At 37.2% G+C, this 26,230-nt stretch overlaps 1 protein-coding gene across 4 annotated transcripts in view; it reads right to left on the bottom strand.

Annotated features, from left to right (window-relative positions):
• Window positions 1–26,230, bottom strand: part of TNPO3 (transportin 3) — an 83,139-nt gene that overhangs the window by 22,624 nt on the left and 34,285 nt on the right. For all 4 annotated transcript variants that reach the window (XM_007177182.3, XM_007177181.3, XM_057550068.1 and 1 more), the window contains 12 exons: window positions 20,549–20,692; window positions 17,902–18,077; window positions 17,235–17,373; window positions 15,876–16,022; window positions 13,065–13,172; window positions 11,267–11,358; window positions 9,166–9,305; window positions 6,263–6,454; window positions 4,499–4,590; window positions 3,535–3,611; window positions 1,976–2,036; window positions 962–1,102 (listed from right to left, as the gene is read on the bottom strand). In XM_007177182.3, the coding sequence (XP_007177244.1) occupies window positions 962–1,102; window positions 1,976–2,036; window positions 3,535–3,611; window positions 4,499–4,590; window positions 6,263–6,454; window positions 9,166–9,305; window positions 11,267–11,358; window positions 13,065–13,172; window positions 15,876–16,022; window positions 17,235–17,373; window positions 17,902–18,077; window positions 20,549–20,692 (1,509 nt within the window). The remainder of the gene's footprint in view (window positions 1–961; window positions 1,103–1,975; window positions 2,037–3,534; window positions 3,612–4,498; window positions 4,591–6,262; window positions 6,455–9,165; window positions 9,306–11,266; window positions 11,359–13,064; window positions 13,173–15,875; window positions 16,023–17,234; window positions 17,374–17,901; window positions 18,078–20,548; window positions 20,693–26,230) is intronic.

Here is a 26,230-nt window from a genome sequence, read left to right as displayed (position 1 = left end):
TAAAAATTAAAATTCTGTTAAAATATTTACCTGTACAAACTTTAATCAAATCTACAATTTAAGGAGGCATGGTCATGTAAGTACCGACTGACACTGCAACAGCATGACCCTGGCTCGGGGTAAGAGCTTCCTTAAGAGTGAGGCAGAACTTGAGGGGGCACTCACTGTCAGAGTCAGCCTGATAGATGCCCAGGTGGAGAAGGGTCACTTCAGGTTGGCTGGGTGGGGTCTAGCCTGAAGCCCTGTGGTAGTTCTCCTCACAGCATGAGTGCAAAATTTGAGAAGGTACTTGCTCAGAGTCCTGCAAATGCAGGACTGGCACTTTGCCTCACCTCCGTCAATTTTGTGCCCATGGCACCTCACTTGCTTAAATCTAGTTCCGGCCCTGCTGTAAGGTTCACACCAACATAAATTACTTAGTGAATTAAGTCACTAGTCATAGGTGTCTCATACAGAATATTCTAGACATGAATATGATCTCAGAGAGCCATGTACAGTGAGGCACACCATCATAATTACATACCAATCTTGGTGACTGAAAGAGTCAAATTTATTTCTCGACAAATAAGACTTATGTAAATAACTAACTATGGTGAAGAAAGAAGAATACCTCTTTGGGCCAGAAATAGCAAAGTTTGACTTGCCACATTTTTAAAAAGGAAATTAACATAAAATGCTTAACATGGGTATATAAGAGCTGAGCATTAAAGTCATTCCCATTTCTGAATTCCACACTGAAATGTGCTGCTATTTAGACTATCACTATACAGAACAGATTACAGGCTATTTGCCTTATAAATAACATACCTACCACAGGCACTACTTATCTCTTTCAAATATATTTTAGTTTGTATTTAAGAAATACAAAAATGTTTCATTTCATCAGCAGAGTTTTTGTTCTAAAAGGCTCCTATTTCAAAATTCTGTATACTCTACATTTTCCCTCTTGTAGAGAACTCACCTGTGTGACTAGTGGCTGCAGCAGGGCTGCAGATCCTTTGCCTACACAGCGAACAGCAAAACGGAGGCACCTGCAACAACGTTCTACAATCCGATTATCAGCCCGGTGCTTATTTAGAGTCTCAGATAAAACTGGCCATATCTGAGTCAAAAGTGAAAAGAGCACAGAAAGAAAATGAACAACTAAGTGCTGAAAAAAAATGCTCCCAAGTTGGTAACAACTTATTTGGCTTTTAAATAATTTGGAAAAATCTTTCTTTATAGAAACACACATGGTCTGATTCTGGTCAGTGGGTGTGTGTAAATGTGCTGAGGTTCAATACACTACCCATCACTGAAACAACCACTTCTTAACGGAAGCACAATGACTCTTTACAACACAAGAGGAGCATGTCTAACTTTACGAAAAGACAAAGATACATATTTTCCTAAATTCTGGACTTCCTGATTTAGGATGGGAAGAAGCAGAATGAATTATAGAGGAAGAGATATTTAAAGACAGTTCCAAGAAGTTGGAAGACCTTGAACAAAAGGACTAGAGCTAAGGAAATGGCAAGATTTGATATCACTGAACACTTAAGGATATTTGGTGTTTCCCCCCTGAGGTCTGAAAAGGACTTCTCAAAACATGCCCTCCGATCCTCACATTACCCTCAGTTTTTAAAAAAAGTACAAAGGAAGTACCTTATCAAAGAGGAAACTAACTATGATGGCTAACTGGCTTTGTCAAAAACATTTTGCCGGTAATGATCATGCCTCCCAGCAACAATAAGATTCACACAGTTAATCTCTCCCTACTTTGGCCTTTCAGTGCATTTCCCTACAGCCTGTTTTCTTACCAAATCTAAAATCAAAAATATTTATCTGGATGGTTCTGTTCCTCTTTTCATTGATATTTAAAGCATATCAACAAATTGAATCTTCCTGTGAACCTAGAAGACAGTACCTTCACACTTTAGTTACCCAGAGCCTTATAAGGAAAAAGGAAGCTCCACAGGCATACATTAGCACTTACTTCCTGTATGACTTTTTGGCACGGATGAGTCTGTCCATTTTCCACAATGGGATTGGTGTGCCTGGGGAAAGACAATGGCCCAAATTAGCGAAAGAAGAGCAATTTCATCAAGGACCCAGGGCCCTAATCCCTGTTAGTTTACTTAGTATCATTCTCACCAATTAAAGAAAACCAGAGTATTTTTAAGACTCAATACCTTTTTCTCCCACTCTGTTCAAACACAAGCACAGTTTTAATCATCCCATCAATTTTTTCTCACCTTTAAGCCTCTTCTACTGTAACATGTAAATTCAATCCAACTCTGGCTACGTGGCTGTGGGTGTGGGGCGCTACAACTATCCTTTCCATCTTTTTTCCCTTAATAAACCTGAATATGTAGTTTCTTCCAAACTAATAAATATATTCAGATTGTCTGAATCCACTATGAGAAACTAAGTACTGCTTCATTCCCAGCATTAAAAGGCAAAAGCATTAGGAACCCTAGTCTACCAAAGATGTTTCTCATGGTTCTAGTCTAAATCCAATGATACACAACATGGGCCCACCCACAGTATATCCAATCCAACTATTTGTCTAGTTCTAGAATCCACTAATTTGAAGGAAAGCAGGAAAAAACCAAAAAAAACAAAAAAACACTACGATTAGCTACCTACCTCTTCAAAGGAACAAAATTCTTTAATTTTAAAAAGCTCAATAGCAACTCAATAAAAATCTAATTTTTTAAAAATCAGGGCATGTCCACCTTTTGCAGATTTTCTTTCATTTATTGTGAAATAGGAGTTATTGTTAATAGGCTCTCAGAATGGTATGCAACAGGGCTCCCCTAATTATATAAGGAAAGCATTATACCAACTCAGAAAAAGATACTTGTAGACAAGAACTAAAAAGCTAAAACAACACCTCAGTTTTAATTTCTTCCACATAGGTTTTTATGCAACTATTAACTGATATTCCAGTTATACCTACAGGACTCACAAATTATGTTATGCAACTAAGAAAGGATCACTCTTTGAACACTGTCACTCTAATGCTGTTTTAATCATTACGCTCCTCTTGACTTCAAAGAAAGTTTAATTTCACCTGGTTACTGAAGAGGCTTCATTATTTTTTTGCACCCATACACTATATAGCAATGACTCTGAAAGTGTAGTCCTTGGAATAAAAAGCAACAACATCTGGGAACTGATTAGAAATGTAAATTCTTGGGTCCTATCCAAGATCCAATCCATCAGACACTCTGGGAATGCGACCCAGCAATCTGTTGCCTTGGTAATTTAAGTACTACAGGCAACTTTGATGCATGTTAAAGTTTGAGAATCACTGATCTAGAGACCTAGAGAATTAATTACATTTTAAAGGGTCTTTTGACAAAGGTCTACCAAAAATAAATTCTTAGTATTTGCCTTTGCAATTTTAATAGGACTAAATTAGTCTCCTGACAGAGGGAGTTTATAGGAGGTACTTGGAAGTTGGAGGAAAAAACACTTCCTTACTTCAATACATAATGGTCTCATTTGAGCTTTTAACCCAGGGCAGGAACCTGGCATCTCTCTTCTTACCTAAATATCACTGCAAGGCGATCTAAGAACACAGTGGGATCTGAGGATATGCCGTTGCTGGGCTCCTGAGACAACAGCTGAAGAGACAGATATTAACACCCAGTCATTACACATACAAACCTACAGCAAACACTGCAATATATACCCTTGTACATCAACCTCTGTCTCAATCTCTGATTATTTCCTTATAACAGATTCCTAAAAGTTACTCAAAATGGTAAAAACTTTTAAATTCATATTAGCAAATTATTTTCCTCCATCTTACTGCATCCTGGCCAGGAATGCATATTAACTTTTACTATATGATCATTGTGGAGTGGAAAACAGTATCATTTAATTTTTTCCCATTTACTTTTACAATGATTAGGATATTGTAGACATTATACATTATAATATAGATTATATGTATTATACTATATAATATATATTTATATTATACTTTTATAATATAAAGCTTCAAAATCATTATAGCTTTATAATATATTTTAAGAGGTAAGGCAAGTTGCCACCTCTTACTCTTCTTTCCTAAAATTTCTTAGATACTTCTACCAGCATATTATTAGAGATAAACTTTAGAGTCACTTCGTCAAGTTCTCCTAAAAATCCCACTGGTATGTTCATTGCTATTGTACCATAAAAGTAATATGAGAAGAGCTGACATTTTTACAACACTCTTCAAGGAAACATGGTAGGTTATGGTTTTAGTTGTTAACTTGAATGGTGTTTTTCCCACTGTCATCTTGTAAATGGTATTTCTGATACAGTGAAAATCTACTGATTTTGGAATACTTATTTCATATATATAGCTACTTTGATAAACTTATTAATTTTAATAACTTCTCAGTTCATTCTCTTGGCTTTTCTGGTTAGATAAAAGATCACCTGCAAATAAAAAATTTTGTCTTTTCCTTTCTAACATGTAAACATATTATATTTGTTTCACCCCTTACTTAATTGGACTCACCTTTTTCAATGCCATAACCTGAACAGAACATAGTTCACTAAGACATTCAGTAATCTTATCCAAAGGTAATCTGGCTAGGACAAGTGCTGTCCCTGAAAGACAAAAGAAGATACAAATGAAGAAAATAAAAGCTGAACTGAGGTAATTCATTGGTCTACATCATATAGCTAACAGAAAAGGCTGACTGGTTCCATTCTTTCAAAAAGATCAGCACTGTTTTTAAATTATAATAGTTTGTTATTTATGGTTGGGTTTTTCTTCATTTGGCTTAGAAGACCATACTGACTTTCACATTGACATTTACAACTGAAGTTAATATTAAACTATTTCTCCTCAGCAGCCATTGGTTTAAAGATGTTTAAATACATAGCCCCACTTCCAATTCTTCAAAGACTTAAATGAGTGCTTTGAACAGAAAAGTAATAGTTAAGTTTGTCTTTCTTTCATTTTTAAATAGTTGCAAAAATCTCCCCTCTCCCTTTTCCCCCCAAATAAACAGTAATAAATCCATAAACCTTCACATTTGAATAAAAAACTGAATGATTTTTCTTGACAGTCTATAAACCATGGACGAATTAGATTTTTTATTTAAAACTAGGGGGAAAAAATCTAACAAATACAATTTTCTCCTTTTAATTCATCTCTATAGAAAAGAATGTTACTAATAAGTTTCCTATATCTAGAAGATACCACTGATATAGCTGGGATGCCACATTCTACTATAAGTTAGACGTCACATTAGCATCAAGGTTAAATTTCACTAGAAAATGACAAGATGGCAGCGATACCCACTGGCAGTAGTTAAGAAAAATCTGACCTGATTTAATGCCAGAAAATGTGGCAAAAGAAGATTGAAAAGAAAAGAAAATCTGTCTTGAAAATGCATAGTTACATTGGCTGGTAGGGAACCTGACCGTAGAAGTGAGAAAGAACAGTTAGTTGACATTTAACAGTCATCTAATCTGGACAAGGCTGTCTGCCACTCACAGAGACTTAAAAGATGCTGCACAGGCCATATTACCCAATCTTTTATTTAATATACCCCAATAAAAGATTGCTCAATCTTTTATTTGATATACTAGCTTTAAGGATTTCACTACCTCACAGGACACCCCAATTTGTTTTCAGAAAGTATGGTTACAAAGCATTTTCTTTCTAGGAGCCAGTAAACTGTCAACAATCAATTCCTCATAAAATAAATCTGTTCCCTCTTTTCTAAGATAATCTTTCAAATATTTAAAAATAGCCACTATGTTAAAGTCTCCTCTAAGTCTTTTCCCCTAGCATAATATCTCTAGTTCTTCCATTACTCTGAGTTTCACCACCACCCTGGCTGTTTGCCTCTTGATCAGTGTAAACTGATCAGTAATGGTTAAAGACCATTAAGCGACCAGAACCCTTGGCTTCTAGTTATAGGACTGAGCCAGGCACACTAGCTTTAAATTTCCACTTACTTCTTTGGTATAGCAATGCTTATTTGGTCTCCGTTTTTATTCTTTGCCCCAACTCAAAAAGGAACTATGTTTAGTTCCAATGTGTTGTCTCCACCCAAAATCTAGGTTCGTGCTATAAATACTGTAAGCACTTTGTATTAGTTACATAGCCTTAAAATATTCTAAGAATGCATGTACACATAATCAACACCCTCCCCTCTGAGTGACCTTCCCCATAACTGAGTAAACTGCACTGAAAAGTGGGATACAACTGATATAACCCCTAGAATTGGCTTAGAGACTGTTCCTTCTTAATATCTTAAGTAAATACCTTTTAGCAAGCCCACAGCAGCTTCTGGAGACAACATGAAGGAATCAAGGGAACGGGCAATCTCTAGGAGTCCATGAAAGTGCTGAGCCATGTGGTCTCGGCAGACAGAGCAAATGTTATGAATGGCTTTGGCTGCAGCAGAAGCCAGAGGTTTTTCACACAGTCCTTTCATCAAATAGCCCAACACAGGGTCTAAGGAGAAAATCCATACGTAAAGATTACGTTATTTGAAACTCAAGAAAAATTTCTATTTGTTAGAACAAAGGTTTTACATTCACTTTTTTTTTTTACATTCACTTTTTAAGCAAAAGAACCATTTTTAAAAAATGAAATGTGTTTAAACTCCAATGTTTTTACATATAAAAATGGAGCTGATCTCACTGACAAGTGGTGTCAGAGAGTCCTATCTATTTATCTTCCATTTCTTTCCTTGTGGAAATCAACTGTTGCTTGTTGCTAGGGCTTCACAGAGCACGGTTTGAAAAGCACTGATTCAGTCTGAAACCACTGGTGGATATAACCATCAAGTATTAATAGGGTAATGTAAGAAAAACGATAAAGCTCAGAGAGTACCATTATACTCAGAGATTAGTCACTTTGTTAAAAAAAAAAAAAAAAGCAGTCTACATTAATCAGGACAATGACAGTTATCTAAAGCTGACACTTTTATACTTGCTTCTTTATAATTATAAAAGGCCCCCAAACCACACAGATGGATCTTTACCACTTCTAAAAGAATTAATTCATTATGTTTTACTTTCTGCCAAATGTAAGTGTTCTAAGAAAAGTGATTACAAAGGCGAATTCCTATAAAGCAAATCCTAGTTATCCTTTACCTTGCTTCATAAAAATCAGAATGTTTTTCTATGAAAAAACCCTAAGAAAAATCATACATGGTTAAAGAGCATTTTATGTGTACTACAGAGTAACCGCATACCAAACCTTATAAAAGAAGTAATCTCTGAAAGCCCATTTAAAAGTTATCTCCATTTCTAGTCTAATGACAAAAACAATGCACCAACCCAGCATGAACCTGCTCCCCTCCACAAAAAAAAAAAAAGGTCTGTTTAGCATGAGAATCAGAACTAGAATCTAAAACCTAGCCCACACAACTCTAATACTATAGGCTTCAATGATTCTCAAATTAAATATTTGTGTTTTTGACTATTCTAGAGTAAGTATGAACACTCAGCAATTTGTCTTCTAATTGAGGCACAAATTTGAATGAGATACTACAGGTGGTACTGAATGGTAAGTCTTAACAAACAGATAAACCCACTTAGTTTCTTTGTGGAAGAAGTGTTCAGAAAAGAAAGCCAAATTTTGAGACAGATAATGGAAGTGAAGAGATTTAAGAATTAGAAAATAGGTATTTTGAAAAAATTTGTAAATGGTATGTTGAACTTGAAAGTGGCTCAGCTATGATGTAATAAGCCTATCTATCTTATATGCTCTGTATACAGAAACAAGAAAATAGGAACACACACCTCTTTTTAAGTAAGAGTTTCAGTCAATAAAAAAAGATCACGTGTAAAATAAAATCAAGTCGAAAGGTGGCAATAAAGATTAGTACAGGGCTTCCCTGGTGGCGCAGTGGTTGAGAATCTGCCTGCCAATGCAGGGGACACGGGTTCGAGCCCTGGTCTGGGAAGATCCCACATGCCATGGAGCAACTGAGCCCGTGAGCCACGACTACTGAGCCTGCGCGTCTGGAGCCTGTGCTCGGCAACGGGAGAGGCCGTGACAGTGAGAGGCCCGCGCACCGCGATGAAGAGTGGCCCCCGCTCGTCGCAACTAGAGAAAGCCCTTGCACAGAAACGAAGACCCAACACAGCCAAAAATAAATATAAATAAATAAATAAATTTATTAAAAAAAAAAAAAAAGATTAGTACAGCACAAACTTAATGATATTCACGAATTTGAGAATTCTTAAAATTCTCAGAATATATCAGTCTTGAATATCAGGTGAACTTAATATATATTAACCTAGATAAATTATTTAGTCTCTCTGGATTTCAGTTTCCTCATCTGCAAAATGAGGGGATTAGAAGAAATTATTTCTAAATTTACTTTCAATTCTAAAGTTATTTTATATGATCTTTAGTTATTTTTTCAAGTCAGTAAAGGCAGCCAGAGGTTATATAACACAACATTCTTCATTCTAGTTTGTACTTATTTATTTTCAATAATAATTCTTGGGGCTTCCCTGGTGGCGCAGTGGTTGAGAATCTGCCTGCCAATGCAGGGGACAGGGGTTCGAGCCCTGGTCTGGGAAGATCCCACATGCCACGGAGCAACTGGGCCCGTAAGCCACAATTACTGAGCCTGTGCGTCTGGAGCCTGTGCTCCGCAACAAGAGAGGCCACGATAGTGAGAGGCCCGCGCACTGCGATGAAGAGTGGCCCCCGCTTGCCACAACTAGAGAAAGCCCTCGCACAGAAACGAAGACCTAACACAGCCAAAAATAAAATAAATAAATTTAAAATAATAATAATAATATTTCTTAGTTTTTAAATGGAGCATGTATTTAACACTGAAATAACACCCCCCACCCCTTTGCTTTAGCCTATTAGCAGCTTCTAGTTTAGAACTACAGGACAGTCTGATTAGCTCAAGCCTATGCCAAAGCCTAACAAAGACAGAAATAGTTATGTTGAAGCAGAGTACTAGTAGCAAACTGTTTCCCTATCTAGAGATCTAATCTTTCAAAGGTCCTTTCTCCAAAGTCTGATCAGATTATAAAATGTTGTATCAACTAAGCAATAACTCATATATTTAGTCTCAGTGTCTAGAAACATTCTACCTATCAATAAAAGAGAAAGTAGGAAAACAAAAGCAAATGTAAGAGAGAGAAAGAAAGAAATCAGAAGCAGCAGCTGCAGAGGGGAGTGTTCACACATACCAAGGAACTGAGGATTTCGATCAACCACTTCGCTCATCTCTCCAACCAATTCAATGCTGGTGTATCGCACAGCTGTATGTACGGTCTCTGGGAGACGGACAACTCCTTCTAGGACCTCCACAAGTGTTGGATTGTTCTCCCTGAGTTTAGAAGGCAAGTACTCAGAGTTACCAATTTCAGAGGTTAGGTTCTGGCTAAAAAACAGGCTGCAATGACACAAATCATTGCTAAAGGGTTTCTTTCTAAATAAATAACCATTTGGATAAAAGTGCTTAACATCTGGTATGAAAGTTTTTTAACCCTCAAAAAGGGGGAAAAGACAGAAATGGAAGATATCATTGTTTCAGTTGAGAAGCATACTACTGCTCCTTAATCTTCTGAATGTCAGTGAAGTGTCTAAAGACACATCCTGCTATCAAATAAGGCTCTTCAAATTGGAGAGGCAGGCAGTTACTGTGGATCAATGTCTTCTTTTAATGAATCCATTTTATTTATTCCTATATCTGCAGCACCTAGAACAGTGCCTGGCACACAGTGGGCACTCAATAAATATTGCTGAATGGCTAAATGAATGAATAAATAATTCTAGACCACTTGCTATTAGTTGTTATTCTCCAAAAGATTTCTTATAGCTGGATAATGGATACTTTAAGAACAGGTAAGCATGGGTAGGCCAGCTCACTAATTAAAGAAACAAGAACACAAGCTGTAGGAATAAAGGTGCCCTGACTTAGAACATGAGGGAAAATTAAAGTTATCCAAATACTTTCCACAGCTCCATGAATTAACTTTTTCCCTTTCCTTCTCTTTTTTTCACTCCCCAAGAATACTGGCTGAAGTTCTTTAAGCAGAGTGGAGGATGCCCCCAAAGTGGTAGAACGTAATCCAGAAATGAAAGATGTTTAAAATGCAAATAAATCCTGGATTAGTGCAAGAGCACTCCTTGCTGATACACTAAGTCTATTAAGTCCTTCATACACTAAAAAAAAATTGTAATCATGCAGTTGGCTTGAAATGTGCATAAACAAAAAACAAAATAAAATCTTCTCTCATTTATGCCTTATGCTTCCTATGGGCACTAAGCTAATTATTGAGACTCTCTTCCCATCCTTTCTCATACCAACACAAATCAGTTAGATTATTAGTGTAATAATCTTCAGACTGTTACTGAAGGTTCCGAAAGATACCAAATGGGTTTAAGAGCAAATAGTATGATATGTGATTCAGGACCAGAACTTCTTAATAGAGAAAAACAAACCTACTCTATCTCCTTAAATATTTACTGGATTAGAAACAACATAAGATTTCATTGACTAGACCCTGTAAGACAGCTAAGAAAGAAGCACTGTACATTTTATGAATACATGCCTTAACCATCTCTCCAACCAAGGCATGGACAGAGAGCTCAACTGCAGACATCTGATTACAATACAGGAAAACTTGACAGATACTAGCATCGATTTATAAACTCACAGAACAAAGTAAATTGTTTTTAAGGATTCATGTTGAAATAATAAATAGAATTTCTATGCTAAGCAATTAGAAATCAAACTCTAATAATTTAAAATTTTCCAATGACAATAAAAATAATAATTGCCCTTTAGAGTTTGCTATTCTTTTAGGTGAAATGGTACCTATGCCTTGCCTCTCTGAAACTTACAAATGACTCTCCAAGACCGGAAAAAAGGAGAACAATATAATTAAATATTTGTTAAGGATAACTCACCCAAGGTCACAAAAGCAGGTGAGAGACAAATTAATGCCTATTCAAATGCTTTTAAGCAAGTGCCAACAATTTAACAGTCTAACAAATTTTTGATTATACCAACTTGCACAAGGGAGCCTAGGTTGGGAAGATAAATCAGCATTCTTTTCCTAGCATCAAGAACAAAATAATTTTAACTCTAGGAAATGTGGTTAAAACATGGATATCAGCAATGCATGCTACTCTGGACTAGACTCTAGAAGTCAGAAGACTAGACAGCATTATAGAAGTAAGAAGTTCTAAGAGTTTCCAAACATATCCCATACGAGAAAAATGTTGTAATTTTCCTTCCTCTGATATTAAGAGTTCCCAGCAAAAGACTTATTAGACACTCACGGATCAACACTCTTTGCTATAGCAGCCATGATAAAGAGAACCGCTTCTGTCACCTCCCAGGGTGGGTTGCCTTCTTTCAGAGTAGAATATAACTAGAGAAGAAGAGGTGGATTATGGATCCATTAAAAGGAAAACAGAATAGAATTCCAAAACAAACAAAACAAAAAACTCTGTTAGTTAAAATAAATCTAGCCCCTTGTTTCTAAATTTATCTCTCAGAGCCAGGGAAAAATAGTATCTTCATTTCTCAAATCTTCACTAACTCTAAGTAATACTATTTTAATATTTGAAACAAACTCATTTAGGTCCCCAAGAGTATATCAAGATTATCGTCTACCCCCACAAAATGAGTATTATGGAGAAAACAAAACATATTACACGAGTGTCTTTTCCTGGTCCTGATAATAACTCATAAATACACAAACACACTTAAAAATGAGATATAATGTAAAACCTTGGCATATGCATTGGCTTTACATTTCTATTATTTTAACTACTTGTCTGCATCAACACTAGTAGCATAGATTAAATTCCTAAAAAGTAGCTGTTCTGAAGCACCCATTACAATACCATGTCCAAGCAAGGGGAGATGGGGAGAGACCAAGCAGAATACTCAGAGATGTCCAGAAACTTCCCAGGGTATATCCATCAGTGGAATGTGACTGGGTGTTAGTCTAAATCAGATTTCTGTAGTCAAATAACACACTGCTAGTTAAGATAAAATTAAACAATTCTCTTGTACGACTTCACAGAGCCTTTAAATATACTATTTAAGTCATTTTCCAGTTTTAATTGACAGAACTGTTTTTTCTGGCAAAGAACATCTCATGAGACTGGTGTCCCACAGTTCACATCTTGGACAAGACTAATAATTTATGTAAATTTGTAAATTGAGGTCTGGAGAAGAACAAGTAACTTGTTCAAAGCCGCAGAGCCAGGGAGAGAAGAGTTGAAATCTGAGCACAGGTCATCTGCCTGTGATCTGGGGATCTCACTAAATCTGCTTTCTAAGAATCCCCAACCCTTTCTAGTTAGGTCAAGAAACATACTTTGTTTAATATAAAGAAATATAGTTATAATTTTATTAACACTTTCTAGATCAGATGATGCCCCAAAATACACAAAATGCCTGGATTACCCATCCCCCCAAATTAGGTTAGTTCAGTATTGCTGACAAAGCATTAAAACTAGTATTTCAGGATTCAGAGCATGATCCAGCAATATGAAAACCACCTGACATTATGCTAATGTTAAGTGATGTGGAATGGTGATCACTGCAACCTTATGATGTAAAATGTTACTCACTGATTGTCAGGAAAACCACAGGACTATGATTCTTCTACTCTAGTATAGTCACCTCTGGGATGAAACTGCAAAGGAATCTAACCATAAATGTGAATAAAGGAAATGCCAAATAACTAAGAGTTGCCAGGAGTTGATACATAATTATTAAAGCAGAAAAACTTGTCTATTTTCCTGGCTAGGTCCAAATTCTCTGTAAGTATCTTGGGGGCTTTAAGGCTTATCCATGATCTTCCATTTCAACTGAACAAGTGGAACAACTCTCACTAGCAAGATTATAGTGTAAACCATAACTGAACTGTTCACTGCAATTGGCTTGTAAGATACTAAACAAACATAGCTACTATATGCCAGGCAGTGTGCTAGGCACCTGCATATCTACTGTTCCATTTAGCCATCAAGATTGAAGAAAAAGATGGAACACTTAGAGAAGACATAGAAGTTAACACAATTAAAGTGATTGGTAAAACTGCTAAGAATCTCCAAACAGGCTTACCTGAGCAAAACACTCCATAGACCCAATCAAGAAAATCAAGTCCTTCACCAGGTCTGACACCCTCATCCGAAACTCCCCAAAGTCATCAGTCTCCTCAGGAACCCCCTCCTGAAATTTCAAATCAGATAACATTTGTTTTAAACTAAGGCTTTCATTTACTTTATAAAATCAAGAATAAAAAAGCCATTAAGCAGTCCAGTCCCAATGAATAAAAAGATGAATCGCCTAAATCACAAAGACATTTTACTATAGAGGGTATTCCAAACTTTTAGGTGTGTCAAGTCAATACAACCTATCCTCTGCCTTGACTATTAGAAACGCTTCTCTTTTTTTGCATGTCCCAGCTACATCTTGCCTGTTGTTGGAAAAATCTGGAGTGATGGGGGTGGGAAGTGACCTACAAGAGGTGGTAACTTAAGAGTTTATTAGGGCTTCCCTGGTGGCGCAGTGGTTGAGAGTCTGCCTGCCAATGCAGGGGACACGGGTTCGAGCCCTGGTCTGGGAGGATCCCACATGCCGCGGAGCAACTAGGCCCGTGAGCCGCAACTACTGAGCCTGTGCGTCTGGAGCCTGTGCTCCGCAACAAGAGAGGCCACGATAGTGAGAGGCCCGCGCACCGCGATGAAGAGTGGCCCCCGCTTGCTGCAACTAGAGAAAGCCCTCACAGAAACGAAGACCCAACACAGCCAAAAATAGAATAAATAAATAAATTAATTAATTAAATTAAAAAACCGATTAAAAAAAAAAAGTTTATTAGCGTATCTAGATAAGGTCTAGCTTTTTATTACTGAATAAGCCTCTGAAGCTTTATGGTTCAAGATCTACCAAAATCAACCATTATCACAAGAACTAGACACAGAATAGAATATTAGACTTTAAAAAGAATTTTATATAGGTGGACAGATACATAATAAGACAGGTATAATAAAATATTAATGGTAGAATTTAGGTAGTAGGTATACAGATATTCACTTATAAAATCATTTTCCCTTTGCTGTATATTTGAAATTTTTCATTAAAAAATACAGAGATCGGGGCTTCCCTGGTGGTGCAGTGGTTGAGAATCTGCCTGCCAATGCAGGGGACACGGGTTCGAGCCCTGGTCCCGGAGGATCCCACATGCCGCGGAGCAGCTGGGCCCATGAGCCACAATTACTGAGACTGCGCGTCTGGAGCCTGTGCTCCGCAGCAAGAGAGGCCGCGATAGTGAGAGGCCCGCGCACCGCGATGAAGAGTGGCCCCCACTTGCCGCAACTGGAGAAAGCCCTAGCGCAGAAACGAAGACCCAACACAGCCATAAATAAATAAATAAATAAAATTTAAAAAAAAAAATACAGAGATCATTTACATTTCATGCTTAAGTTTTTCTTATTCCAACACCCTCCTGTGAGTAAACTAAGGCTTACCAATTGTGAGATGGTTATGGGCATGTATAAGAATCTTGGACCATGGGTATCTGGGAAAAGCCCTTAGTATTATTGCCAATTGCTGATCTAGTTCAACCTCCTTGCTTTAAGATGAAAAAATTAAAGTCAAGGAATGAGGAGGAAACAATGGCTGTCTCAGATGAGATAATGAATTATAAAGCACTATACACCTACAAGTGTAAGGAATTACCTGCCAGGGAAATGGTGTCACAGAACTAGCAAAGGGAAGAAACAGATCAAGCAAGCAGAGCCATTTAAACCAGAGTAGCCCGGCTTTTATTTACTTATCAGACTTCCAAGCAATATGTAGTTGAAGATAAGATTCCTTAGTTTAAAAAAAAGTAGTGAAAACCACTAAACTAAATCATCACTAAGGTTCTGTGGAAATACAAAATACCATAACTCAAATAACAACATTAACATTAAAATGAATAGACAGTTTTCATGTCAGATTTAATAGTAAGCAATAGGGAAAAAAACCCACTCCAAGTTATAGGTTGAAGGACAGGGATATTAAACCAACCAACCAAAAGAATGAAATAAATGCTACAAAATTTGAAGTGACTAAGCAAAGAATGAGATTGAAGAGTTTTCCAATGGACTGTTTTATAATATTTCTAGTATATTTTCTTCTAAGCAAATGGATTATATTTTATTTTAACTTATAAAATTAGTATAAGTAATATAAAGAAAAATGTGCACATATGTGTCAGGGGGGAGTCATAAGTTATTTTCCACATCCTCACACAAATATTTCACCTTTGTGTTAGTTTTAATCCAACCACATATTTTATGCTATTAAAAATACATATTATAAAATCTGACATTATTTTTTCATTTAGCATACCAACTATTGCTACCTCAAGTTATTATTTTTAACTGCTGCATTATGATCCATCAGAATGCTACATAATAATATATGTAACTCTTTTTCTTTTTTTTTGTGGCGGGGGGGGCCCATGCCACACAGCTTGCGGGATCTTAGTTTCCCGATCAGGGACTGAACCTGGGCCGCCAGCAGTGAAAACACCAAGTCCTAACCACTGCAGCACCAGGGAATTTCCTCTTCTAATACTCTTGTACGTGGGTTTACCATTTTTTACTTTTATAGATAATGCTTTGTACATAAAATAGCAATTTTTTTCTTCTGCATAATTATTTAAGGTGAATTCCCAGAAGAATTACTGGCTCAGCAGGATTGAGTTCTTTTTACATAGACCTAGCACTCTTCATTATACTGGTACTGACTTCTTCAGTGTAAGCTAGAGTGACAGAAAACCTGCAGATTCCATTAGCTTTATTCTCTATCTTTTCAGTTCCTTTTCAAGTTAGCATTGAAAAGAAGAGGAAATCAAGACTTGATTAAGTAGAGAAGAAAACTTACATGGTCTGGTTCCAGCTGGCAGTGGCGAGCCAAGGCATGAAGCAGCCTTTGAATGTAAGCTTTGAAGATGCCATGAATAACTTCATCATTAGTTTTGTATAAATGCTCCCCTAATCGGTACCAAAAGTTAAAGGAAATTTCTACTACCTATCAAATAAAAAGAAAGAGAAAAGATGGTTTATTTGAACAAGAAAAGAAGGCAGTTTTATTATTACTAGGGCCAATAGGAAAGAAACACTTTAAAACAATACGAGTGAAACCAGTTAAGAAGCCACCTTTTTTCTAGCAGATTTATTATTATCCTCCCAAATTATCTTTCCACGTTAGGCCCAAAACTCCATTTAGGAGATGACTGGCTTTACATTCTCTGTCTAGCCCTGGGATAACTTCTCCAACAGTATATTGGATTCTGAATTTAGAGAAACAGATACAGAAATGGAAGTCTCTTTAAAAGTATTTTTTCCTAAATTCTGAAATTATTTCATTTTATTTTTGAGATTAAAACACTTCTCACCAGATAAACCATCTACAAATACTTGTACAAACCACAGCTCATCCTACATATGGCACTGTTCAGAGGAATGATAATTATTAGGTAGTACAATATTTCTGCCCAAAAATGTTTTAAGTTTCAACAAAATCTAGATATCCTCATGAGATTACGTCAAACAAATACGCATTATCTTTTATATGATCAAAGAAAAAGGATTGAGACTCACAGGACTACTGAGCCCCACCCTAAGAGGGGCCCTACCATCCTTTCCCATCAATGATCTAAAATGGAGCAATTTAAATAGAGCTAACCCAGCTTGGGAGTTCTTTCTCACTTCTTATACTATTAAGAGGAGATAAAGCTTCTTGAAGAAGAGGAGGGTTTTTTTCTTTTAATCTAGCAAACTTAAAAGAGGCAGCATGTCTTAGAAATTTTGGGATGAAGAAGACTCTTTAAGTCCTTTCAATGCCATTCTCATTTTCATCCATAATTTGGAGAAAACTTTTTTATGTTAAAACTTGTGGAGGTACAGTTAAGATTTGGTATGCTTTCTTTAGCTATAAAGCGCTAAAGAATAACTGACGCTAGAGAGGGGGCCTCAGTGGAAAAGTAATAGGCTTTTTTTCTAACAGGTTCCTATACCAGTCAGCCCAGCTAACCAAGTAGGAAAATAGAAAAGAATCAAAGCCGAAGCCCAAATATGTATTTTTAAAAAAATTCAAAACAGAGGAAACTCCCCATCACATTAATTAAAAATAAAACTATAATTTCCCACAAATAAAAAGCTGGACAGGAGAAAATGGAATGCAGATAATATGTGACAAACAACTTGGAAAATAATGGCATTAGCATAGAATAAACACTACCTCATATTGAGGGTGTCCTGCACAGATAAGAAGCAGTTCTAGAGTTCGTAGGTCCCCAAGGCCTTGGCCTGGAGTACAAACAATTTTTTCAAGAAAAGTTTCACACAGTTCAGTGAAAATACGGCAGTAATTCAGAACTCTGTAAATGAAAGAGGAATGAGAACATCAAGTCAGAAATCTGGATATTATGTGTACATACTCACAGACACAGTTAATCAAATAAATAAAAGCAATCCTCAGCCTAAGGGACATGTAGTGATTATTTGCCATGTTGTATCACAATTTCCATAACAAACATCTTTCCTTAAATCACATACTTTTATACATATAAGCAAATGACTCATAAGTCAGTTAAAATTCTCAATTATTAAAACATCTGAATAAAATTCCCATCAAATCAAACTTGATACTTCAAAGGTCATCCCTAATTCTTAGAGCCTTACCCTTTTAAGTGCAAAAACTTACTACTCTCCATGATCACAACCTCTCCCTCTGCATTTGATTTGCCACTCTTGGTTCAGATGAGAATAGCAGAGCATCTTGAGGATGCAATGTATATATTTACACAGAGTCACGAAGAATCACAAAGGATAAATAATAAAAGGTGACTTAAAAGAACACCAGACTGTATATGAATCCAGGTCTACTGCCTTTAATAATTACTCACTTGTCTAAATCTTCACGTGCCACAGCCATATGATAGGCAGTCTCCAATGTCAGGACTCCTTGAAAAAGTTGCATGGCTAATGGCAAGTTGGTTTCCACATTCTCAATGGCGTACAGAGCTGAGCATACGCAGTCTGAAGCAGCTTCATGTAGGTTGGATGAGGTCTTATCCTGTTGCTGGGAGGTAGCAGGAGTAGGGAAGTAAGAAGTTTGATCATTAAGCTGTAATCCAAGTAACAGGAAAGCAATTATAGCCTGTTTCTGAACATGTACTTTAAATACGTAACAGCCTAATAGTCATGGCCTTCAACGAGACAACATCCATCAATCTTCCTATTTCTGACTATTATTTCCTTATATGCCAAGCAAATCAGCCTTTTTGTACCTCAATCATGGTCATATGACTTCTAAAATTCATATTTTCTTCCATACCAGTCCCTCCAAATGGAATTCCATGTGTTCCCTGCCCTATTTTAGTCTACGGAAATTTTCTCCATCTTTTTTCTGATATTCAAGTACTATCTAAAATGAAAGGGCCCAACAAGTATCAACACATCATTGTGCTATTTCAGAATACTAAGGTTAAACAGAGATTCTTAAAGCTTCGGGGGAGGAGAGGAGAAGATAACTTAGAAAGGAGCAAAAATCAGTTTATCCACCTTCTTATTAGCAATGATGCCTGCCAGTATATAAGAAAGCAAGGTCTTAGAAATTTTGAAGAAAAAAGAATAGTGAACCTAGAACTCTATACCTGGCTAAATCATTGTTTAAGAATGAAATAAAAACATTTCTCAGGAATGCATGCATTCAATATTTATTTCCCACATATCCTTCTGAGGAAGGTATTTGAGGTAGGTCAAAAAAAATGGTTAAACCAATCCAGAAGCAGAGTAAAGAGAAGTCCCAGGGTGACAGCTGGGGAGCAGATCAAAAGAGCAACTGATACAAATTAGAGAATATTAGAAGGTTCAAGGAGGGAGGCCTCCAGGGTTTCTATTAAGGACAGTACAGTTGAGAGGTTGGATAAATTTAGTGAAGGCATATTGGTCTTCTGTGAATAATAAAGAAAAACAAGGACATTTAGAATCTCTGCGGGGGGGGGAGCGGGGGGGCGGGGGGAGCTATAAAAGCAGGGTTGGGAAAGCACAAAGACACAACTTATTCATTAGGTTATTCTTAGATTGAGTGGCAGTGAATTCAAAAATATTCACTGTATTAACTATGTTTCAAAAGTTAAATGTTCAAATTTATTCTTTTGTATATATCAAGTATTATTTTAAAAATATTTTTTAAAAAAGAACTATAGGGGAAAAGTTATATAATAAGGTCGTGGTCCAAGCATAAAGCAAACTAAAATATTTAGTTTTATGTGGCATGATTTCGAACCACTGAAAAAAATGTAAGAACGAGAATACATTTGACCCTGACTCTAGAAACACTCTTAAGTAACAGAGGACCTAACACTGGATCAGTAGAGAAGACAATATAACCCTAGCACACTACTTAGCTTGTTCCTTACCCCGATCTCAGTTCCCAAGAGTCACTACTGTTTTAAGTTTGAAGTGTATTCTACACTGTCCTCCATTCATATGTAAACTTATTTACACACTTTTTAAACAAAAGTGGGACCTGAATTTTTTAATATTGACTACTCTTCACACAACTTGGTGAGATGAAAATCAAAATTACCATTATTGAGGTATGGCATCAATAGACATGGAGACAAAGACAATGATTAGCAAAACAATTATTAGCATCCTAAGTTTCCTGAATTTTAGCTTCTGATCCAAGAATGACAGCAGAAATACATGAACAACAGTACAATACCAAAAATGTCTCCTTGAACAATGTGTTTTCCTTTTCTTTCTTTAATTCACAGTGATATCAATCTAGTATCATACTAAATCTTCTAAATTATAGTGCACCAGCACACAACCAGTATGGAAACACAGAGTTTCCATACTAATATGTGTTCATGGAAGGAAAACCATCAGGGAGAAAAAGACAAAGTCACACCCACCTCCAAAGACCTGTTTAACATTTGTGCTTGAGGTATTGCTGTTTCTTGTTCTAAAAACTAGTCTTATTCTAAGCACTCACTTACTCTTTGTCTACCAAGACAGAGGAATTTATTACTAGGCAATGTTACTTTTAAAGTTTAAGGAACAAATGCACAAGTATATAGAAATACATTACTTCTGATCTCAAAAACCCAAAATTCATCCTATACATACCCTGATGTTTAAGTAAACTACCTCAATTACAAAGATAATACTCTGATTTGTAATTGTCTCAAACATCCAATGGCCATTATTAGAAACACACAACTTAACACTTTTAAAATAAGAAAAAGAGACCAATGGTTTTTTTGTTACTTGAATTTTAATATGTAAATCATTGATCTATACATATCTACATATAAGACTACTTTCCTCTTAAACCTAACTACATTTTATTCTGAGCACTAAAACTAATATCTTAATTTGGTACTTGGCAACAAGGAAGGGACAGTGTTGCTTTCTTACCATACACTTTCCACTCTCTGCATAACTCTGAAAACACTCTTATATCCCAGAAGGGCAGTTACCCTAAGTGACTATGTGCCAGAAACAAACAAAAACCATTTCATAAACAAAGCCATTACTTACCAAAACCTCAAAAAGGAGTGCTAGTAACTTATTGTTAGCCATGAAGTTACTGTCCAAAACTCCTAAGTTAAACCAGCTTCCCAAACAGCGAAAGACCTTCATAAGCATTTTCTCTTCTGTTCCTGCTTTTTCTACACAAGTCATCTGAAAAGAAGAAAAAAAAAAGTTACAACAAATAATGTCAATCTTTATATTTAAAATATTATTACAATCACCTTACAGGTGTAATGATGAGAAGGATAACAATAACAGCTAACAGTTAAAAGTGCTTTTTAATTGCCAGACACTGTCTCATCACTTTTTTTTTTTTAATTAATTAATTTTATTTAATTATTTTTGGCTGCGTTGGGTCTTCGTTGCTGTGCACAGGCTTTCTCTAGTTGCGGCGAGCGGGATCTGCTCTTCGTTGCGGTGCACAGGCTTCTCATTGCGGTGGCTTCTCTTGTTGCAGAGCACAGGCTCTAGGCGTGCAGGCTTCACTAGTTGTGGCACGCGGGCTCAGCAGTTGTGGCTCGCGGCTCTAGAGTGCAGGCTCAGCAGTTGTGGCACACAGGCTTAGTTGCTCCGTGGCATATGGGATCTTCCCAGACCAGGGCTCGAACCCATGTCCCCTGCACTGGCAGGCGGATTCTTAACCACTGCACCACCAGGGAAGCCCTGTCTCATCACTCTTAATTCACTTAATCCCCACTAAAACTGTATAGGTATGTACTATTATTATCTCCACTTTCTCAACTGGGAAGCTGAGGTACAGAGAGGTTATAGACTGGTTCAAAGATAGATAACGTTTCAGAAACAATTATCAGTATATTTCTTAGATCCAACTTTTGCATTAATGTAATCTTATCAATAGAATTGTCTTTAAAGTAAGACTCATCATCTCAGCCATGAAAAAGAATGAAATTTGTCATGTGAAACAACCATGGATGGACCTGAAGAGGGTATTATGCTTAGTGAAATAGGAAAGAAAAATACTGTATGTTATCACTTATATGTGGAATCTAAAAAATGAAACAAATAAATGAATATAACAAAACAAACAGACTCATAGATACAGAACAAAGTAGTGGTTACCAGTGGGGAGAGGGGAAAGGGAGAGGGGGGAAGATAGGGGTAGGGGATTAAGAGGTACAAACTACTATGTATAAAATAAATAAGCAATAAGCATATATCGTACAGCATAGGGAATATAGCCAATATTTTACAACAACTTTAAATGGAGTATAATCTATAAAAATTCTGAATTACTACGTTGTACACTTGAAACTAATATTGTAAATCAATTATATCTCAATAAAAATTAATAAAATAAATAACACATCTATACACTCAATTTTATAGAGTAGAAATAAGCTGGTTGTACTATTGTATATTGCTTCATGAAAAGCTGGTATTTCAGCTTCAGCACTGGAATACTCTAGCAAATATACCATCCACAGAAAGTGATATTACTATAAATATGATAGTTTATAAAAGATAAAATGAAAAGTCAGACTAAAACTCACCATTGTTTCTCTTTGTAAACTGCTTTTGTGATGTATACTTTTTCCAAAGTAAGGTGTAATGCAACTTTTTCTGGATAAAGAATGTTTAAAAATAGGGACTTCCCTGGTGGCACAGTGGTTGAGAATCCTCCTGCCAATGCAGGGGACACGGGTTTGATCCCTGGTCCGGGAACATCCCACGTGCTGCGGAGCAACTAAGCCCGTGCGCCACAACTACTGAACCTGCAAGCCACAACTACTGAGCCCGTGCGCCACAACTACTGAGCCCGTGTGCCACAACTACTGAGCCCGTGCGCCACAACTACTGAAGCCCGTGCGCCTAGAGCCCATGCTCTGTAACAAGAGGAGCCACTGCAATGAGAAACCCACACACCACAACGAAGAGTAGCCCCCGCTCACTGCAACTAGAGAAAGCCTGTGCGCAGCAACGAAGACCCAACACAGCCAAAAATAAATAAATAAATTAAAAAAAAAAAAGAATGTTTAAAAATAACTTTTGCAGGCAATGGATTAGAAATATCATAACTGCCATGGCATTTAGAATGCATGGGGGTGGGTGGTAGTGGTATGTAATCCCATAATGATCTAAATGCTGACAATTATACTTCCAAGTAGCCATGTTCCCCCTATGTTTGCAGTATCAGGCAATAATAATTACATACGTATTAATTAGTTTGAATTACACTGAACTGAACTGAAATGAATGAAGAAAAAAGAAAAGATTCAAGTAAGTGCATGGAAACCACACACCCACATCCACACCAACAAACACACACACCTAAATCTTTGAAGCTCTTGCTATAAACTCATGACACAATTGCTTGGCCTTTATGCTTCCTGAATGACATTTCAATTTTAGTAAGGCGTGATGTTTACAAATGGAAGGACTTGATTATACATTCTAACTACTGACTCAAACTTAAGACAGAATTTTGGAAAAACCCTACATCTAAAACTAGCTGCTCTGAAGAGAAGAAATTCTATTAATTAAATCAAACACTCACCACAAAGCTTCAGAACTAAGAGATGCCTTCAGTTTCTCTTTGAGAACTGTATTATTAAAGACTCTTATCTCTTACTAAAGTTAAGACCTCAAAAGCTAAAAGATAAATACCAGAAGAGCTCACCAGTAAAAATATAGCAGAGGTAAATAATAATAGATCTTGAATTAACGAAATGGAGAATAAATGGAGAAAAATATTAGAGGTCAGGCTCAGTTTAAGAGCAAGAAGAAGAATATTTTAAAAAATTATAAAGTTCAATACAATGTTTAGGAATAAGTCCATTCGAATAGACCACAAAAGTATAATACTGACAAGAAAATAAGATAGAATAAAACCATTAAAGAGAACGTGGGGGAACTGAATGAAAAGGTTCTAAGAAGCCTTTGGTATCTATTACAGCGAAATACCTATTTTTCTTGGTAACTGTGGACTAATTTCATGCTTTAGGTTCTATAACATGACAAGCTTCACGACAAAATTATAGATCTTATTAAGTACCACAAGGATATATTTTTCAGATTTCATGATGTTAAATCAATCTTAACACCTGTTGCCAATTGTGATAAAGTGCTAAGTCAAGTCCAAGTGGCTAACTGCACTTGCCCATCGTGGCAGTAATGATGACTGTAAGGACTACAGTGGCCACTGAACTTTTTTTAGTTCATTTGAGTGCTTACAAAAAATGACAAGCTCGGGTCGGTTAACCCAACTCAAGTCACAGTCTGAGAACTAGACAACTTCCACAGCAGCTCCAAATAAAGCTCTTATTTTTTGTAGCTGCAGGGCTAATACTGCTGGAACTCATATACAAAATTTAATTGTGTGGCTTGCTGAATTACAAACAACAGTTGAATTTATAAGTCTCACCAAGTTTCTCATGTGAAAGTTCTGAAACTGGTAAAGAATGGACTTCTGGGGGCTTCCCTGGTGGCGCAGTGGTTGAGAATCTGCCTGCCAATGCAGGGGACACGGGTTCGAGCCCTGGTCTGGGAAGATCCCACGTGCCGCGGAGCAACTGGGCCCGTGAGCCACTATTACTGAGCCTGTGAGCCACTATTACTGAGCCTGCGCGTCTGGAGCCTGTGCTCCGCAACAAGAGAGGCCGCGATAGTGAGAGGCCTGCGCACCGCGATGAAGAGTGGCCCCGCTTGCCACAACTAGAGAAAGCCCTCGCACAGAAACGAAGACCCAACACAGCCATAAATAAATAAATAAATATTTTTAAAAAAAACAAAAAACAAAAAAACAAGAATAGACTTCTGATGCATGGAATGGAGACATCTGGTTAGACCCTAATGAAACTGATAATCCTGAAACCCCAAGTCACTCTGAGTCTACCTTACCAATAAAAGTGGCCTGCCTTCCAGTGTCTGAGACTAGCCTTCCTCAGCTTGAAAGCCCTGTAATAACCCCATCTGAGACAGATGCCTTGAAAGAGGATGCCCAATCTCTTCAATACCTACCACAACCATCCCCTGTACCACTCATAACTAGGGTCAAATCTCAGAAGGTTCTAGGGGAACAGGTACATGCAGGAGGAAATAACTTATACACCAAGAGAACTGTAAAACTTTGCTTATATGTGTCTGAACAAAGCTGGGAAACATGCAGGAGTGTATTCTAAAGGTGTTAGACCAAGAAAGGCTGGAATATAACACTAGATTGAGCCAAACTCATTGATACGAGTGTACTTCCTTGAGATTCTGGATTTAATGAGTATATGGAGTCTCTGGGAAGTACCAATAGGAATGTCGTAGTGCAAATACCTAGGATTTTGGAACAAATCTATGCTCTCTTCTGCAGGTAACTATTTTCCTTTTGAGAAGCAGCTTCTGGTTTGCTACTGGGCCTTGGTAGGCCTATCCATAGGACACCAATCTCATCAACACCTGAGATTCCCATCATGAACTAAGTATTATCTGAACTACCTAGTCATAAGGTTGGGCATGCATAGCAGCAATCTGTCATCAAATGGAAATGATATGAGACTGAGTACGGGAAGGTTTGGAAGCTACAAAAACATTGCATGAGTAGGTGGCTCAGATTCCTTTGACACCCTCTTCTTGCACTGATTCATCCCCTTCAATCCATGCCTGTGGCCTCCTGGGGTGTTCCTTACAAACCAGATAACTGAAGAAGAAAAAATTCAAGCCTGGATTACAGATGGCTCTGCATAATATGCTGGTACCACCTGAAGGTAGACAGCTGCAGCATTACAGGCCCACTCAGAGGCTTTAGTGAAGGCCAGTGCTGAAGGAAAACCCTCCTAGTGAGCATATCTTCAAGCAATATGCATGGCTGTCCACCATGTCTGGAGTGAGAGATGACCAGAAATATGGATCTCCACTTACTCATGGACATTTGTCAATCATTTGGATGGATGATCAGGGATTTGGCAGAAACAGGATTGGAAGATTGGTGACAAGGAAGTCTGAGTAAGACGTATATGAATGACATATTTTTTGAATTTTTGAATTTATTTTTTTATACAGCAGGTTCTTATTAGTTATCCATTTTATATATATTAGTGTATACATGTCAATCCCAATCTCCCAATTCATCCCACCACCAACACCCCCACCCGCCACTTTCCCCCCTTGGTGTCCATATGTTTGTTCTCTACATCTGTGGCTCTACTTCTGCCCTGCAAACTGGTTCATCTGTACCATTCTTCTAGGTTCCACATATATGCGTTATGAATGATATTTAAATGGGCACAGTCTGTGACGATATATCTGTCCTATGTGAATACCCACCAAAGGGCATCCACTATAAAGGAATCTCCCAATGACAGATGGACAAAATGACAAACTCTATGATGTCAGCCTCCTTCCCTAGCCACCCAGTGCTTGCTCGATGGGCTCATAAACAAAGGAGCCATAGTAGCAGGGATAGAGGCTAAACATGGAGTTAACATGGATTTCCACCTACCAAGGCTTAACTGGTAAACACTACTGATGAGTGTCAAACCCATCAACAGCAGAGACCAACACTGAGTCCCCAGTGGCACCATTCCCCATGGGGACCACGTTCGTTGATTATACTGGACTTCCAACATGGAGGAAGCAGAGATTTGTCCAGAGGATTAGACCCATATTCTGGATATAGAGTTGTCTTCTCTGCTTGTAATGTTTCTGTCAGCACTATCATTCATGGACTCACAGAATACCACA

This window comes from Balaenoptera acutorostrata, chromosome 7, assembly GCF_949987535.1.
Source record: "Balaenoptera acutorostrata chromosome 7, mBalAcu1.1, whole genome shotgun sequence".
Taxonomy (NCBI): Eukaryota; Metazoa; Chordata; class Mammalia; order Artiodactyla; family Balaenopteridae; genus Balaenoptera; species Balaenoptera acutorostrata.
Note: the sequence above shows the minus strand (reverse complement) of the source record. Positions and strands in the feature narration are given on the sequence as shown.